Source organism: Podospora pseudoanserina, chromosome 5, assembly GCF_035222485.1.
Source record: "Podospora pseudoanserina strain CBS 124.78 chromosome 5, whole genome shotgun sequence".
Taxonomy (NCBI): domain Eukaryota; kingdom Fungi; phylum Ascomycota; class Sordariomycetes; order Sordariales; family Podosporaceae; genus Podospora; species Podospora pseudoanserina.
The window spans coordinates 3,577,673-3,596,430 of NC_085924.1; the positions used below are offsets into that span (position 1 = coordinate 3,577,673).

The following is an 18,758-nucleotide window of genomic DNA, read 5'->3' on the forward strand; positions in this document are numbered from 1 at the left end:
GTACGTGATACATTGATTGCTACAAGTACATCGATTGCTTCATGGTCGCCTGGGATATCCACCACCCGACACCACCCATTACCCCTCCTTATTAGCCCTCCACTCTCTAAGCATACCCCTTCCTCTCCAACTCCCTAGCAGTGACAGCATCAAAGTCCTTCCGCCCCCTCGCAATCTCCCGTCTCCGTTCCCCCTCGAGCCTCTTCTCTTCTTCTACCCGCTCCCGCTCTTGCTGCTCCCTGAGCTCTCTTTTCGCAACCTCGGGGTGATGATGCTTCCTCGCCCAATCCTCACCACTAGCCTTTCTAGTCAGTTGTTCCCGCTCGTAGGCATCCTCCCGGCGCTGCTCATACTTCTTCAGCGGCCTCTGAACCTCCTTTTTCTGAGAAGGAAACAGGGTCACTTTGGCGAGCTGCTCTTCCCTCTGCTGCTGGAGTTTCTCAAGGGCTCTCTGTCTAACCCTCTCTCCACGCTTGACTGCCCCGTCCGGGTCCTCCGGCTCTGCTCCAGTGAAAGGGATGATGGGGGATGGAGACTCTTTGCTGGAGAGGCTGGGCGGGTTTTCGGGGACGAGGTCAAGGTAGGGGTTGACCGTTGTCTTTGGGCCAACGTGTTTGTATTGTGTGGTTCCGGCCTGGAAGAGGAGAGCTTGCGCCTTAGTAACACCGGGGGCAAGTCGACGGGCGGTTTCAATGGGGAGGAAGCAATGTTCTGGGAGTTGTGCTGGGTGGGCTGTGACTGATGGCGGAAAGACTGTGAGGTTCTCGCGGGCGAGGGTGCCGGGGGAGAGCGAGCGGTCGCTGGTGGAGCGGACTATCTTGGTTGGCCTTGAGTTGGGTAAGGATACCGGGTGAGGGTTGATGCCGTTGTCGCTATAGGAGGGTGACATTGCTACTGTCGATAGTGATGTCTATTTAGGTGGTATGTTTGTTTTGTTTTGTTGTCTTTCTCAGGGGTAAAAGTGGAGTCGCTGATGCGTCAAGACAAAAGAGGTCGACTTTGGTAACAAAAGGCCAACTTGAAAGGTGAACAAAGGTGGCGGAATGTTACATGAAGGTTGAAGAGCTCGGTGGTGCTTTTATTATTACTGTGAGGACGGTGAGCAAACGTCAGGTGAAATCGAAGCTGGTGATGGTGACGGTCGAGTGGCTGTCAACAGCAACAAAGTTAGCGACTACCAGACCAAAACTCTGCAAGATATAGCTAGACTGTTTGGTGTTTGACCAAGTTAGAAGATCAGGAAACCTACTTTTCACCTTCCAGAACCCCCTTGTTGATTCAATCTGCAATATGTACGCGATGCTTTCATCTAAAACCCCCTCTGCAGGTGAGACGCTCCGTCAAAGGACAGAGTTACGAATTTCTCACTGATTCTCAAGGTAAATACCCAACAATCTAGGTGTCTTGCTCCTTCATATTTATTTCCACAGAAGTGTCTGCGTACCCTAGAACGCGTCACCGGTCATCCCAACTAGTTCCAACATCGGCCCCTTATCACCGACTTCCCTGGTGATAGTTCTCTAGATAAGCTATTGAGGAAAGAACGAAAAAGCCATCCGGGTACTGTACGCGCGCACTGGGCTAGGCAGTACCTGCCTTCCACTTGATATTATCTCGATCAACTTTGGCCTCGCCCTCTCTCTCTCTTCTTCTTCTCTCCTCACGGCATCAAACAAAAACTGCTCGCCCTGCCCACGCCACAAGTAAGTTGTCATTTCCTGTTCGTTTTGGTTGTTTTCTTGGCTTCATCGTTCGATATTTTACGGCTGCTTCTTTTGTTTACCTCAAAAGGGGTGATCAAGTCTTGGGGTCGGTCGCCATGGCGATTCGGGACTGACAGACGACTACTTTGGGTCTGGGAATGCCTTCGACTCCAGGTTTGGCCGTCAACAACTTCTGTCGACACCAGATTCCGCCATCTACAACTTCCATCGACTTCACACTCGCTCGTCTTCAAGTTTGTTTGGCCTTGGATATGGCCGTTGGCGAGCGCCCTTGACAACAGTACAGGCACCGCCATGTCGCCAGTTTAGATATACTCTAGCTGGGCAAATCGACACAACACCGATAGGAGCTCCCACTGGGTCCGAAAATAACCTGCTGGAGGACGGCGTCTACTCCGATGTGGATTACAAGAGAGCTTCAGCCATGACAATCTGCAGAATACCCTCGACCCACACACTTTGTCCGCTTCTGAGCGCGCCTTGGGGTACATCAAACCGCAAGAGACCACACCATCACCTCTCCTTACGAGACAAGCGGCTGGGGTTAAAATCTCAGCCACAGCAGCATCTCAGAGTTGGGAATGGTTATCAACATGCCATATACTAACACCTTGTTCTCTAGCAATAACACAAACACACACTCCCCCTCTGTTTTTTTATTTTTGTTTTTTTTTTTTTGGAAAAAAAAAAAAAAAAAAAGAGGCAAGAAAGATGGGGCGGTCGGGGTATGTCAACGATCTACATCTAATGCCAATCCGAAAAGCAAATAAATGCTGATGTTCTACTAGATATGACACGACCAACCTGGGGCCGTTCGGCGTCCCTGGCTCTTCGCCCCCCTCCTCCTGTATGTTTTCACCAAGTGCCGGTTTTGCCTACTCGCGAGCAAACAATATCCTGGCAGTTGGGAGTATACCATTTTTTTTCCGTTCACGTTTGCTAACAATCTTTTTTTCCACAGCCTCGCGGAGGATCTGGGGTGGGTGGCGGTCCCGGCGGCGGCGGCCGGAAGCGCGCGGCCCCCGGTCAGGGGGGGTCCAGGAAGAGGGCCAAGAAGGCCGTAAGTACATTTTTTCTTTTTTTTTTCTTGGTGTGCAGATTCTTTTTTTGCTTTTGGGCAGCCAGTTGGCTTAGTGGCCTTGCTGGAGTTGAGTCGTTGACTTGCTTTCTTGTCGAGTTGAGGGGGATGCTTGTGTACGTCCGAGATGGACGGAACATGTCTGGTTCTATCTTGGGGCTTGGTGGCGTCAGTCTGAGGACTGTCACTTTCTCCCGTTTATTTTGGATCGGTCGAGTTGACTTGCGGCTGTTTTTGACGGTTGCATAGTTTGGGTGACTGGTCTCGGATGTCGAGGGATTGTATATGTCTTTGGGCTGCTCTGCTTTTCTTTGCAGTTGTTTCCAACTCTTCTTTATCCGGCTTTAGACTGTCATTAGGTTTGGCTTGGCTTGCTTCAGACATTCGACTACTCGGACTTTTCTGTCTCATCAACACTTGCCTTGTTTATCCTGCCCATTTGAGTCCTCGCGCCCCGTCACACCACCACTCCATCGCTCCAGCAGAGATGCTGGTATTCCGCTTCTCGAGACTCTCATCATCGGCGCAATGCCAGCAGGACCACCTACAACAACAGCAGCGTTCGCAAGAGACCTCTCAAGGCGTCTGAACACAACCATGACACTGGGCTTCTCTTCTCCTTCGGGAGTATTACTGATGGTGTGGTGAAGGAATGGTAGTCAATATGTTGTCGAGGTTGAGTTTGACAGTGCCGAAAGCTTCGGCCAACCTTCTTTGCTCTGTTACTTATTCTTCCCAGAATAAAACGCCAAGGCAGCTGTGAATAAATATCTTGCTACCTTGAACATAAAGCTAACATCACTCTCTCCTTCCCAGAAAAAAAACAACGCCGGCGAAGAGGAGGAGGAAGAGGAGGAGGAGGAGAACCCCGCGGTGGCGGCGGTGGGCGGTGGTGGTGGAGAGGCCGGTGCTGGTGCTGGTGGTGCTGGCAACGGCGAAAGGAGCGGCGGCTTCGCGGCTGCTGCCCCCGAGCCCGAGCCTGCTCAAGAGCAAGCTTTTGGTGGCTGTGGTGAGGGTGGAGGTGAGGAGATGACGGAGGAGGAGATGGCGGCGGTGATGGAGGCGTGGCGGAGGGAGAATGGGCTGCAGGAGTGAGCTCCTTGCTTGCTTGCTTACTGGCTGGGTGTGAGCCTCTCCTGGGATTGTGGTGGTGGACCTTTTTTGTCTCCCTGCTGGGTCTTGGGCCTGGCGTTTTCTCTGCTGTGTGGCTGGCTGGCTGGTTTTTTTCGTTTTTTAAAAAAAAACAGGAACGATAGGACTGGGAAGGGGTCTGGGAGGCGCTGGGGCGCTGGGTTTGGCTGGGGTCTGGTTTGGGGCTCTGTGTTGGCTTGGGCTTTTTCCTCTGGTATTCTCGGTTCTGGTGTTTTCTATGGGGAAATTCTCTCTAGTCTGGGTTATTTGGGCGGGGGAGTGGCTTTTGTGATACAGTTTTTTTGGCCTGAGAGAAAAAAGTGAATAAACCAGGAGGTGGTGGGGGGTTCGTCTTGAGTTATGGTGTTATCTTTGTTGTGAAATGTGTGATAATACGTGTGATTATGTTTTGATGTTCTGTTCCTTGCTATGTCGATTTTTTTATTTTATTTTTTTATTTTTTTTGGGGGGGGAGGGGGAGGGGGGGCGTTTGTGAGCGCTGCTGAACTTCAACGTCTCCCAAACACGGGAAATAGCCAGGATGACCATATTAACTCGCCTCAAGGCATTACGAAGAGTGGCGCCCCTTTTTTTTTCGTTTTCGAGTACTTCCAGCGAGAGGTTTTAGGACACTTTGGTCCCCATATCAACCTAAGAAGACTCGGCCCTCTCAGAGAGCTGGCTCCCTACACTGGGAAACCTATCTGCCAGTTCTCTTGCGGGTTGCTGTATAGCTTGTTGGGCGCTTGTGGACGTATAAGCGCGGTCTTGAAGTTGTTGCTTCCATGGTCAAGTAGTTTGGTGGTCGTTTACAAACATGAAAGAAAATCTATTCCCGAGTTCTTCCTTCACGAGTATTGTATCCTCTTCCACATTATGTCGAGGCTGGAATTCTGGACGCCCCTTGAGCGAGATACATGTTGAAGTGACGACGTGCTCGGAAGGCTAAAGTAGAGTACCTCAGCTCTGTCAAAAGTCACACAACCACATCACATCACAGGCCCCATAACCAACGTTTTACACCAGATTTTGTCATTTTATTACTCCAACACCCCACCCTTCAGCAAGGTCTCGAGACTCTTTTTGCTCAAAATACATCGGCTCTGAGCTCTGTTCATTTTCTTTTTGTCTTCTTATTTCATAATTGTATCTCAGCCCCCCAACGACACAACTCAACCCAGACACTGAAGCAACAACCAGTCCTGGTCTCCATCTCTCTGACAAGAGGTACATCACACCACCGTAGACCTCTCTAAGAAAACAATAAAAGCCAGAGAAATACACCCTCACCCCACCTCCAGCAACCCCCAACCCCCCAACCCCTCATCCCCTGTGTCGTATGCTTCATGTGTTGGGTATCAAAATCATCCCACCATGCACAATTCGTAAACCGTAAATGTCGTTGGATGTAAATCTCCTTCCTCGGGAGGGAGCAGCCTTCGGCTCTCAACCTGCACCAGTGCCCCAATCCGCAACGCCATTTCATCCGCATCCCAAACTCCGCGACACCGTCGCTTGCCCCTTGCTGTTGTTGTTATCTCTCTTGGAGTGTGCGTGACCATGGTCGCGGGTGACCCTCCGAAGGTGTCTGAAACCCCTCAGTCCTGTCCCATCAGCCACCATCCTCACCCCTCTACCATTAAGTAGTACCAATACGTTGAAAAGAATCCCTTTGCCAAAATGCAGACCTGTTCCAAAACCTCACCCAATCCCTTGTTTATTCTTTTGCCCTTTTCCCATGTTTTTTTCGCCTCGTTTATCATGTGTATCCCAATCGCAAACAAAAATACCACATCAAGCGGCAAAAAGAAAAAGCCAACAAACACGAGCAAAAAAAAAACTCGGGATAACCTCGCCCTATTGGCAAAATTGACGAAAAAAACTAATTCGATCGCGTACAAATACAGATTTGAACAGAACGCTCGACTCAGCTGCATCACCCTTGGCGTTCCCAGCCTTGGAATCATTGGGAAGCAGTACCGACGTCCTCAAACTCGGAAGGATTGAGAAGATCGTCCCAGTTGTCCACCGAAGCAACGGGCGATGTATCAGAAGCGACAAATGTCTCCTTGTTTGGTCCGTCACCGGCGATGTGTGACTGCTCCCGAAAGTCATATCCGGTGACGAAATCCGTATAACCGGAGCCCATGTCTTCAAAACTCATGTTGGCAAAGTAGGCCGTAGGAGAACCATGAAGCTCAGGATCGATTGCCTGGGCCAAGGTGTCGGGACTGCTGTTGGGCGCAGCAGTCATAAAGTTCTGGAACGACAACTCCTGGGACAGCATAGGTGAGTTGGATGCGCTGAAGTGACCAAACGAGTTGTGCCTCGAGGCAGAGGCCATGATCTCGGCGGCGCTGCTGTCGATTTCACTCTCGGGTGAGGTAGGGTTGCTCGACGTACCCATCGAGACCGGTGAGACCGATGCAGCTGGCTCCCGGCTGGTTGCTGACGAGTTTGATGCTGGGCTGATTGAGCGACGGGTGCGCCGCTGCCGAGGAGGGTACTCATGCGGCCCATACGGGTACTGCATGTTGTCGAGTCCGAAGCTCTGCTGTGAAGCAAAGGACGGAGACTGCGAGAGTGGCTTGGACACACCCGAGTAAACGGGCATCTGAAGCTGCATTGGCATAGAAGACATGTGTGACGGTGGATACGGCGAGTATGTTGGCGTGAACTGAACTGGGTATGCCTGGACCCGGGGCATTACACTCCCAAAGACTTGGTTGAATTGTTCGTCGACTTCCTGATAGCGGGCTCGAGTTTGGTAGTCCATTGTATGTTCGGCCAGACGGTGTCTTGGCAGGTCATCAATCTCGTCATACCACAGTCCTTTCTCGACATTTTCTTTGGTGATTTTGAAGCGCTTGCCAGTGCGCTGAAAGTGAACCTCGGATGCTTGATGTGCGGATTTGAGGCGGTCCTCGAGACTTCGGTCCATGCGACGAGAAGCAGCCACATAAGCTCTTTCCTTGTTCTCCAAGTTGGATTTGACAGACTTGTCCATGGTTGTGTCGCTCTTGGCTGGCTGAGATGTTGAGGAGGTTCGTCGCTTGTGGGAAGCGGTTGGCTTTTGCTGAGGAAGCTGTTAGCCATTGCAAAAAGAGTCGGCAAGCGCTGGAAACCTGTTGGCAAGCGTGGAGTCACTTGTGACTTACCTCTCTGACGGCTGTGTTGTCCTGCGGCGTCTCGGACGGTCGTGTTGATGGTGCACGTTTACCCATGAGGACGGCTGTTGATGGTACACGGATCACGGATCACAGTTTGCAGGATGGGTGTTAAGGACAGCCGGGCGAAGAGAGAGAGTTTCGATTTGATAGTAGTGGTTGATGGGCTCTTATGTTTAAACTCGAGAGAATTTGGAAAAGCCAAGAGACGAGAGTGGAAGAATATAAAAGGAGACAGAGTTTGGCTAGCCAGAGGAAACTAGTGGAAGTCGCGGGTGTTACGAACACCGGGCCAGAGAACTGGAGCCATGCTACTGCTTTGAGGTGGGAAGTGGCGGTGCCTTTCGGGCGCTTCGCTGTCAACGAAACTCTGTTTGTTTCTTCGATCGATTGTTGAAGCTTCGATCTCCGATCTATGGCTGGTACCTTTTGGGCGCGACGTTAGCGACCGAGGTACCTCTTGGGTGGTCCGCCAACCCCGCTTTTTCTTCTCGTGTACACTGCGTCGACAGGACTGGAGGAGCCCCCAACAAAAGCCGGACATGGTCGAGATGTGGCAGGGTCTCCAAACTCTAGGATAGCAGCCCCTCCGCTCAGGGGAAGACTCCTCGTGTCTGAGGGGACTCGATCCGAGACAGAGCCCGTCTACACCGGCCCCGTCATACTACGCATCCGGAGATGCTTCCAGCATGGTAGCATCAACATGTGACCTTAGCGAACTCCCAACTAAATCGCATTCAAGACACGATCCCAAAACCTGACAATTGATGAAGATGAACCAGTGGCTCTGTCTACATCCTGCGAGTTGCAAAACAAAAAAACTACGTCAGTTTATCAGATGAATGAACAGTGCATCGCAGTCTCTCTCGGCCGCCGGTAGCTCTCTCTGATAAATGTTGCCCGAGCAGGTGTTTGCAACCAATTGCTCTTGGCAGACATGGGCGGAAGTTTTCGTCCGGCCATAGGTGAACAACGGCTGATACCTCACCTGTTAACAGTTGGCGCAACCAATCAAGGCACGGCAGTTGCTGTGAAGTGCCCCTCCATGCCGTTGGTTTCCTGGATCTGTGACATGCGGTGCCCAGACAGCAAGACAGCCCAGCAAGATTCCTGCCGCGCATCAGGCTCCTGGTTCCATCGTTCTCTCAAAACCACGTGCGACCACAGTGTGAGCGTTTGGGCTAGGATCTGCAATCGTGGCTGGCAGGATGAAGCTTCCAAGAGCTGGGAGCTCATTTGATCAAAGTGAGGGGAAATTGTTAGCACGACATGCGATTTTCCCGCTTCCACATCAAATTCCAATCTTCCAAGGGATGGCATTTAGGCTTGGCACGTCAGTGCTTCACTCTGCGCTAGCCTCTTTGGGTCGCCTCTTTCTCTGCCACTAGCTTGACGTCATTATGATGTTTCTTTGGAGCAATCTCTCAAGGCGAATTCCATATTGCGACCGCCGGGCATAGTGTCTGTATCGACCTATTCCCACTCGCCCCATTCGTGGCTTGAAGGGGATTTTCCATCCATTGCAAAGCACCAGTCACGCTCTCGCTCTCGCTCTCGCTCTTGGTTTCTCCTTCCGCTTCCGGTCGCAATTGGCAAGCAGATGTGTGCAGTTGTGCCTGGCGTCGGGCAGGTCTGGCGTGCTGGCCCATGTAGACCCGTCTGTCCGGATCCGGGATGGGGTGCTTCATGATTGAATGGGAAATGGCAATTCTTCTCGAACCCGCAAAACCTCCTCGGACCACCCCCCGGCCTTCCGCTGCTTGTGATTCGTCAATTGTTTCTCGGAATATGTTGGGAGAATGACATGAGATGACGGGAAATATTGTTAGCGACCTTGGCATCCTCGGCCGGCGGATGCAAGTGATGCAGGTCTGAATTGATGTCTTGTTGATGACCAGCTCTCCACTTGGGGTGATCCCCCTCCCGTCCACGTCTATCAATCAAGATCTGGAGCGACGGGGATACGGTGTGTTATCGTTGATCCAGCAAACTCTGACTGCCGTCAAGCCCAGGTGGGATGATCTTGAAAATACGTCACAAAGTCCCATCCGATTGAAATCGGCGCGGGACATGTTGGACCCGGGCAAATTCCCGATCTTCGGCTGAGGACTGGTTCCGACTTGATTAGCAATGCGCCGCCGCTTTGTCAGAGAATTTTCACTTACATTGGACGATCCCCACATAATAGGTCTGTTCATTTTGTCGCCGATAAAGTCAACCGGCTCTGATATGCTAGCCACTCCCTCACTTCGCCGCCTGCATGTCCGTCTGTAGCCGAATCCTCTTGGACCCTGTATACCGGCCTAAACTTTGACATAAGCTTCTGTCATGTTGAACACAAGGGTCTGCCCCCGTCGAAAGTGCCCGGCAAAGCACGCACTGGTGCACATGCAGAAGGGTTGTCTGTCAACATGAGATGAAATACTAATCAAGTTAAATACATTTGATCAATTTGAGATGTCTGGAGCAAGTCGACGGCAACTCATCGTCATCTGCCGGCACTCAGATCAGACAAGCTACCTCTGAGGTATCAGTTCGCAGTGGTACTGCCCATTTCCGAACTGAACAAAGTTGCCCCCCAGATTCTGACTGAGCCAATCCGCCATCAAAGTTTTCTGGACCAAGGTAGAATCCCAAGAAGACATGTGAATGATTTGGTGGTATTGCAACGGGTAAGGGAGTCCTGTGACTGAAAATGACAGCAAAAAGGCATGCAAAAAAAAAAAGAAAAAGAAAGAAGAAAAAATAAAGAGAAAAAAGAACAAAAAAAGAAAAAAAAGAAAACAGAAAACTAGGAATTTAGAAATAGAAATAAAAAGTAACCATAAATGAGGGACGAAGTACTGATCTCACCGATACAACGTACGATATAAAGCACTTGCTCCCATTCAACAAGATAAAACAAGAAACGCGAATCAAACGGAGCATGCCCAAGCCATGTTGTTTTCCTGAAGTTTGAGTGTTGAAAGGAAAATAAAATCGAAAAAGACTCCAAATATGGTGCGAAGAAACCGTTGTGAGAGACTATGGTATCGATAGACGAAAAATAATGCCATGAACTTGCGAGACGAGCTGAGTTCAGAAATGAGCCCAGAGTTTGCTCGGCAGCTCTCTCCCGACGGGACAGTATTCCCACTGCAGCCAGGCCAGGAATCCAGGAATGTTCTTTCCTCGGGAAAATTTTGATTGTCAAGAACCCTGGCTTTCGAGTAGTTCCTTCCCCCAAACACAAATTCGGTCCTTCCAGGAGACCAGCCATCGTGGATACCTAGTATCAGTCGTTCCTTCCTTCATCCAAAGGCGGGATGGGCCAAAAGCTCGCCAGGGTCAATGAGTCGATCCAATGGCTCCTTCCCAAACGGCGTGACTTTTGATCAAATCAGATCTTTGAGATATTCATTGACTCATTGAGCAATCCTCAGGCCTCAAGCCACGCCCACATGCCCCGGGTCGATGGATCATGATCTTTCCGGGTTTCCAGAAGACAGCAAGGGCAACACTGCCAGAGTCACTTTCACATAGCGACCATGGCGTAATCCCACCCGAGACGTTTGGTGAGCCCTAATCTTTCAACAGATTAGCATTTCAAATTCGAGATCTCGGCACGTGGCGGCCATGAGCTAGAATCAGATGTCGTTTTAACACCTAATCAGCTCACGGTCCAAGACCTTGACATCAGAACACTCCCCTGTTGAATTCGAGGATTAACCTGGGTCATTGACCGCAGATCTTGGACGTCTGTTGCTGCAGGATTAATTCATTAGCTTGATATGACTCCCACAGAATTGAGAGATGTTGGCCGTAGCATACTCACCTGTTTTTGGGGAAAGACCTGAGCTCTTGGACATTCCCGCCGTCATTGAGCTCACAGAAGAGGTCCTCGAAGTTTAGGCCTTGGTGAAGGAAATGTTGGAAGCGTGTCCAGTGAGGAAATAACCAACGCCAGGGAAGAGGGCTCAGATCTTATACTCTTGAGATTTGAAGCTTGCTTGTAACCTTTGGCAGGCGCAAAGCCCATTCCACACTCCAACCCCATACAAGATTTGGCTTGTGGCACCAACATGAACTTTAATGGTGTCGTATCCTGGCTGCGCTTGGTACTTTACTGGCGTTCAGGTTATTCAAAGTTTCTTTTGGAGCGAAGCTCCATAAAGTCACGGAGTAAAATGAACATGAAGCAGTGGCTGGAGCTTTGCTCTACTTACTATAACTGAAAGCTGGTAACTTTTGGCGACCAAGAGTTCTCTGGATGCTTACCTGGTACATTTCCTCCTTTTTCGGAGATACAGGTCTACGAGGACCACAAGGACGAGAGGCAGGAGGCAGGAGACAGGAGCAAAGCCCCCGACTTCTGTGGGTAACTACAGCCAAGGTATCTTGTGCGCGAGGTGCTGCTCCCGGTGGATATCAGTCAGGTTGCTACTAGGGCTTCTGCCCTGTGGGCCACGGGTCACTTGTTGATATAGATAGATTTCTGCTCTTTGGAGCCGATCTTCCAGTGCGGTACAATACTATCATTTTTCTCGCAATTCTGCTGGCACGCCTCACATTTTGTAATATGGAAAATTCTTACTTAGATACCAGCCGTCTATTCTTGGCCTCATCAAGGCCGAAATCATGGTGCAGATGATGAACCAAGTCCAACAACAGCAAGACATGAAAAGAACATTGCTCTTACAGCCAGCAGCTGCCGGCTTCATCACCAGAGATATGATATTCACCATGGTATTTTACCATGTGGCTCAAACGGCACCGAAACTTCTAAGCCCGTCGAACGTTTGCGGTGGAAACAATTCAACTTTCATGGTTGTGGCGCTTTTTGAACGTTAAACGCCTAGCTATCGATAGGGAAGCACACCCCCCGGCCGGAATCGGCATGACACCTTTGCCGTTGGTGAGCCTTCCATTCACCAGCCATCTTCTCCCCGTCAGAGTCTGAGGCATTAGCTTTGAGCCTCATGGCAAGGCGGGCGGTCTCTCAACTCCCGCGTCCAATCCCCCCACTCAACCCCATCTAAATCCTGCTGAGCATTTTGTCGGCTCCTCTGGAGCACCTGGATATGACAATATTCTCACACAAATTTCCAAATCTCAGTCAAGGACCGAGATGCTAGCACAACAAGGCTACATATCTTGGCTTACGAGGCTATCGTCAAACACGAGAGCATCTCCGAACACGAGACCAAAACCTCTAGCGGTTGGCGCCCACAAAATTGTGTTGAGGCTCCACCTGGCTTCGTCTCTATTGTCCGAAACGGTCATGCCGTAGTTGTCTCTCTATCCCGTGGACATCTGTCCCCGAGTTCGGCAAGTCCGAAAGGCTCGGTTCCTAAATTTCGGCATGCATGGGACTAAGGGGGTGCTACCGAGCCGTGACAACTAATTAAGCCACCAAAAGTCAATTCAGCTCCGGGATTCTTGCACAGGCACAAGTGACAACATTGGCGACACGCAGGACGGGGGCCGACGACCTCGGAAGATAATGAGAAAGTTTTGGTGTGGTGGTTGGCGCAGAACCTTTCGCAAACACTGGTGAGCTCCTCAATAGGTATTCCCCCATGGATACCCAGGATGGTCAATGAGATGAGCCAAGCCAAGCCGAAGGTAATCTCATCTCGGCTTGCCGCCCAGGGCCTCCGCTTGGCTTGAAGCCATCACAGCTTATCTCATCTCACGGGCTTGCAAACCTTCCGGTAGCTTTTCCCGCCCCGTATTTCGGCGTGAATGCCTACCCAGTTGTTGTTCGGTATCCGGGATACCGAACAACTAAAACTCTGCACGACAAACGACTTATTCCATCCTTTGCATCAGACCAGACGTCCGTCCAAGGTACCTTTAGTCACCGCGCACACCGAATATCCATTATCTGTATTGCAACCGCACCCACCTGCCGCCTCAAAAAAAGACCACCATCCATCATGCCCGCCCTCGCAGACCCAATCCTCATCATTACGGCCGCCCTCCTAGCAGATCGGTGGACCGGCGGCCGAAACACTTCCCCTGGCATTCCCATCATCTGGAAATTCATCAGTTGCGTCCCAACACCCCTCGCAACCAACCAGCCGCCCATCCACCTGTCCCTGAGGATGAGGCTTTTCATCACTTGGCCAGATTGCAGACAGGGTATAAGAAGCCGAGAAATCCGAAGGAATATTTTGACATTTTGCATTCCGCCACACAGTATGGAGGGTGGTGGTGTTTCTGTTTTGGTCCTCTAGCGGTGCACTGGAGATCAGCCGGAGATGCAAAACAAAATCAGGGGGAGAAAAGGGGCTGCCACAGCAACGGAGCCCCACCGTACCTTTCTATTCAACCCCGATGCAAGAAACCGCATCACATAGCAGTAAAGCAAGCTGTTGCAAAAATGAAAACTTGACTCTCTCTCAAGGGCAAATTCCAAAAATAAAAAATAAAATAAAAAGGGAAATGGTGCTGATGAATTGTGCAAAAATAAACAAAAAAAAATAGCGATCGTGTCGCCGGGAATTGAGCCCGACGTGGGGGTCGAACCCACAACCTTGAGATTTCGGAGTACTCCTTAAGAGTCTCACGCTCTACCGATTGAGCTAGCCGGGCAGGCCAACCAAGTGTTTGATGCCTGACTGAGTCAGATCTTGATACTTTATAGCAAGCGCCAGAAATAGCTGCCATTCAACAAACATTTTGTTCGCAGGTGCTGATTAGCCCAAATGCAATGAAATAGTGGTGTGCCTGGCTAATCGAGCAGGAACGGTTGGGAAAGGAAAGTGAGGCGAACAAAAAAGACCAGTCAGAGAAGGCCCGATAAGGCATCACATAATTGCATTGAGGGGCATCATCACACCCGTTGACTGGGCAAGTTAAAGAGGTAGGTCTTTGTTACCCTGAGACTTAAAAGACGGGATAGGAAACTTTGGGGTGCTGTAGATGGGCTGATGAAGCAAATGTTCTAGACCCTGCAGAAATCAGGTGTTCGTCTGTTTGTTGCTGCGCCCCCCGGTCCCTGCCCCCCCACCCCCCGCGCCGAAAGGCGCCGGGTTCCGGGTGCGTGGTGGTCATAGCTTTATGGGGCCGCCGGTGGAATTTAGGGGAGAGCTTGGGATGTTTATCTTGACTTCATCTCGGTGAATTCACTGATTGGGAGAGGTTGAGGATATGTGAGGGGGTGATTTGGGATGATTGAAGACTTGATGAGATTGTTCTTCGGAGCCATCCGCCGGGACTGACTGTTTTTCAGCGATAGGAGCTTCGCGGCAGCAGCACCCTTATTCGCCTACAACCATCAGACCACCTTTTTTTCCTGCCCCGGCGGGATGCTCACCTCGCCACCAGCAGCACCACCACTGCGTATACACGAAAAAGAAGATGGCCAGCGTTTGTCTCCCGATACGGAGCGTGCAGAGCCCCTGCCATAGCATTGGCAAGCCTGGATGGTCCAGATCGTGATCGTCACTCGCTTCAGAATGTAGGTCAATGTATAAAACAGACCGGGTCTGTATCTCGTTGCTGCTATTTCCTTCCTTCTTCAGCTTTCCTAGAAGCTTCAAATCCTAGCTACTACTACTACTACTACTACTACTACTACTACTACTACTACTACTACTACAATTTACAACATCAATTTGGTTTGCAATCATGGGCGAACAACAAAGCACAAGCTCAGAACAACCACCACCACCACCACCGCCACAACCCAAGTCCATCAGCCCCTATGGCCCCGCCAGGTCAACAGTCCAGGGCGCTCCCCTCACAAAAGAGGAGGTTGAGCAATGCAATGACTTCTTCAAGGCGTCACTGTACCTCTCCCTGGGGATGATCTACCTCCGCTCCAACCCGCTCCTCACCACCCCCCTCGACAAGTCACACTTCAAGGCCCGCTTGCTGGGTCACTTTGGCTCCGCCCCAGGCCAGATCTTCACCTACATGCACTTCAACCGTCTCATCAAGAAGTACGACCTTGACGCGATCTTCATTTCCGGCCCAGGCCACGGTGCGCCTGCTGTTTTGTCACAGGCGTACCTCGAGGGGACGTACAGCGAGGTTTATCCCGAGTGTTCAGAAGACGAGGAGGGCCTCCGCAAGTTCTTCAAGCAGTTCTCTTTTCCCGGCGGGATTGGATCGCATGCCACGCCAGAGACACCGGGTAGTCTGCACGAGGGTGGTGAACTGGGGTACAGCATCAGCCATGCGTTCGGCGCCGTGTTTGACAACCCTGATTTGATTGCTGTGACGATGGTGGGGGATGGCGAGGCGGAGACCGGGCCGTTGGCGACGAGTTGGCACTCGACCAAGTTCCTCAACCCGATTACCGACGGTGCTGTGCTGCCGATTCTGCACCTGAACGGGTACAAGATCAACAACCCCACCATTCTCGCTCGGATCAGCCACGATGAGCTGGAGAACTTGTTTAGAGGGTATGGCTACCAGCCTTACTTTGTCGAGGGCGACGATGTGGAAAGTATGCACCAAGCCATGGCCGCCACGCTCGAGCACTGCGTGCTCGAGATCAGAAAGTTTCAGCAACAGGCGAGGACGACGGGGAAGGCGTTCAGGCCGATGTGGCCGGTGGTGATTCTGAGAAGTCCAAAGGGTTGGACTGGGCCGAGGAAGATCAATGGCGGGCTGGACTACCTTGAGGGATACTGGCGCTCGCACCAGGTCCCTTTGACGGATGTGCACAAGAACCCGGAGCAGTTCGCCCTGCTGGAGAGCTGGATGAGGAGCTACGAGCCTGAACGGCTGTTTATCGCCAACGGGGGCAGGATTTCTTCCTCGCTTCGACAGGCGGTCTGTCCCACTGGCAACAGGCGCATGTCGGCCAATCCGGTCGCGAACGGGGGGATGCTTCAGAAACCGTTGAGGATGCCTGATTTTAGGGATTATGCTTTGGGGGTCGACCACCCGGCCGAGACGCTTTCCGCCTCCATGTCGAACATGGCGCGGTTCATGAGGGATATCATCTTGCTCAACCCGAACAACTTTCGGCTCTTTGGCCCTGACGAGACGGAATCCAACAAGCTCGGCACCGTCTATGAAGCGGCCCAAAAAGTCTGGATGGGGGAGTATTTCCCCGAAGACCTCAACGGGGGCAATCTCGCGACAGAAGGGAGGGTGATGGAGATGTTGTCCGAGCACACGTGTGAGGGTTGGCTAGAGGGTTACCTCTTGTCCGGGAGACACGGCCTGCTGAATTCCTACGAGCCGTTCATCCACGTCATTGACAGCATGGTCAACCAGCACTGCAAATGGCTCGAGAAGTCGCTCGAAGTGTCGTGGAGACACCCCATCCCGTCCCTCAACATTCTCCTCACCGCTGTTGTCTGGCGGCAGGACCACAACGGGTTCACGCATCAGGACCCAGGGTTCTTGGACGTGGTGGCGAACAAGAGCCCGGAGGTGGTGAGGATTTACTTGCCGCCTGATGGGAACTGTTTGCTGTCGGTGACGGATCACTGTCTCCGGTCGAGGAACTACGTCAATGTTATTGTGGCCGACAAGCAGCCGCATCTGCAGTTTTTGTCCATGGCTGATGCGATTGTTCATTGCACCAAGGGGATCGGGATCTGGCCTGGTTTCTCGTCCTGCCCGGCTGGCTCGGCACCGGATGTCGTCATGGCTTCCTGCGGCGACATCTCGACTCAGGAATCCCTCGCCGCTATCTCACTCCTCCTTGACCATTTCCCCACCCTCAAGATCCGCTGCGTCAACGTCGTCGACCTCTTCAAACTGATCAGCCATGAGGAACACCCCCACGGTTTGACCAACGCCGAGTACGAGGCGATTTTCACGGGGGACAAACCGGTGGTGTTCAACTTTCATAGCTATCCTTGGTTGGTCTACCGGCTGATTCACGGACGGAAGAATGCAGGGGGGGTGGTGGTGAGGGGTTACAAGGAGAAGGGGAACATCGACACGCCGTTGGAGTTGGCGATCAGGAATGGGACCGATAGGTTTTCTTTGGCGATGGAGGCTATTGATCGGTTGAGCGAGGCTGGGGGGGTGTTGGAGGGGAGGGGAGGCGAGGCGAGGGAGTTGTTGAGGAACGAGCAGGTGAGGTGTCAGATGAGGGCTTTTGAGGAGGGGGTTGATCCGGTGGAGGTGACGGGGTGGGTGTGGCCTAGCGAGAGGCGAGGGCTCTGGAGTGAGCGGAAGCATTGATGATGGTAATGATGATGGTGATGATGATGATGATGATTTTTGGATAGGAATTTGCGAGAGATCGGATAGGGTTTTGGAGTTTTTTCCTCTTTTTCTTCTTTTTTTTTCCGGGTTATTGTTTCGGTTACCTTTTATAGAGAATGTTATAATTCTTACTTTTTTCCTGATTATTGTGATCTACCGCGCGATGAAAACCTAACGAGATATGAACATGTAGTGATAACCAAGCACGTTCTATCGTCTATGTACGGATGGCTAAACTGCCACCATCAACCACTGTCGGCAACAATAAGGTATCAACCTCCTCCCCTCTCCAGCATCATCAAATCGGGCTTCATCAACCACAAACAGTAAGACAACCCCCAATCCCCCAATGTCTCACCCCTTATCGCCGTCCACACCTCCCCCTGTTCGTACGAGAGTACCTTACACCTCGGGCTTCACCTCATAATTCACCGTCTTCTTTCACCGAAGGGTTGGTATATAACCTATTCGGGCCATCGGCCGACAATTCTTTGTTGCAATTGCTCACAACAACGTCAGGTGACACCTCGTCACACACCAATTCTTTCTTCGGCATTCTCCGAATTGTTTGTTTCTTATCACATCGTTCCATGCTTGTGACGCTGACGGTGGTATGGACAGTAGGCTGTGGTGACTACCTAGGTACGTTACGGACGGTGAGGAGTGATGGATGGATTGGGCCCGTTTTTTCCCCAGATAATAATCATGTACGAGAGAGATTTTGACGGGTTTGTGGTTGGGGTACTTAGTACAACACAGGGTACCTATGTATTGTGTTTGTGTGTGCCCCCCTAAAATTTACAACAGGGGCATTGGTGGGGGGATCAGAGGTTCCCGAAGGTAGGTATCATGAAAAGAAAAGATAGAAGAAAAAGAGTGTGGTTGCACCACCGCCGACAGTCATATCCTTAATTTTCTCAGCCAAGTGCCCCGGATGTTCATCTTTGGATGTGAGTTTTTGTCTTTGTGTCACTGGTATCAAATCCAGACCGAGGGACAGAAACGGGGGTGTGTGTGTCTGTGTTTGTTTTGACAGCTGCTGTGTACAAGTCAGTCCGACGAGAGATCTAGATCAAATGTTGTAGATTTATCCTTCTCTCGGGTCCCGGCCGAGGGAGGGTGGTGGTTTGTGAAAGGGTATGCCGGACGGCCGTAACATGGAGGAGGGGAGAGAGAGAGAGGGGGGGAAAAAGAGATCGGGATATTTATTGATTGGGGATTCCAGATGTGGAGGTGTGGCGTTGAGATTGTTGGTGTTGCTTCCCTGATCCTTGGTAGGCAGCAGTTCCAGGCTGTTGGGACGGGCGGGTATGTTTAGCTGAGAGGTTTAGATTTAGATACATGTTTCATGTTTGGCAACTCTGTCTGCATTTATTGGCAATGCACATCATCAATAAAAAGCCCGAGCGGGTGTCTGAGCGAGAGGCAAGAGATGAGAAGGGAGACAGGGCAAGTTCGGTCGCGGATCGTTTCCGCAGATAGATTGAAGACCACCCC

The 18,758-nt window shown here is 51.3% G+C and overlaps 3 protein-coding genes and 1 non-coding gene across 4 annotated transcripts; 2 read left to right on the forward strand and 2 right to left on the reverse strand.

Moving 5' to 3' along the window:
* Positions 1 to 106: 106 nt before the first annotated feature.
* QC764_508645 (uncharacterized protein) lies at positions 107 to 889 on the reverse strand (the record flags this gene model as incomplete). Its single annotated transcript, XM_062948121.1, has 1 exon — positions 107 to 889. One exon carries the CDS (start codon positions 887 to 889, stop codon positions 107 to 109), a length of 783 nt encoding a protein of 260 aa, XP_062799527.1.
* Positions 890 to 5,052: 4,163 nt separating this feature from the next.
* Positions 5,053 to 7,484, reverse strand: QC764_508660 (uncharacterized protein). The gene is made up of 2 exons (XM_062948122.1): positions 7,092 to 7,484; positions 5,053 to 7,009 (listed from the first exon to the last, which is right to left on the reverse strand). The coding sequence occupies exons 1-2, from the start codon at positions 7,155 to 7,157 to the stop codon at positions 5,897 to 5,899; spliced, it is 1,179 nt and encodes a 392-aa protein (XP_062799528.1). The 5' UTR covers positions 7,158 to 7,484; the 3' UTR covers positions 5,053 to 5,896.
* Positions 7,485 to 13,589: 6,105 nt separating this feature from the next.
* Positions 13,590 to 13,676, forward strand: QC764_0084550. The gene has a single exon. It is a non-coding gene; the product is annotated as a tRNA-Lys (tRNA).
* A 1,038-nt stretch (positions 13,677 to 14,714) lies between these two features.
* Positions 14,715 to 17,237, forward strand: QC764_508670 (uncharacterized protein; the record flags this gene model as incomplete). Its single annotated transcript, XM_062948123.1, has 1 exon — positions 14,715 to 17,237. The coding sequence occupies one exon, from the start codon at positions 14,715 to 14,717 to the stop codon at positions 17,235 to 17,237; it is 2,523 nt and encodes an 840-aa protein (XP_062799529.1).
* Between the last annotated feature and the right edge of the window lie 1,521 nt (positions 17,238 to 18,758).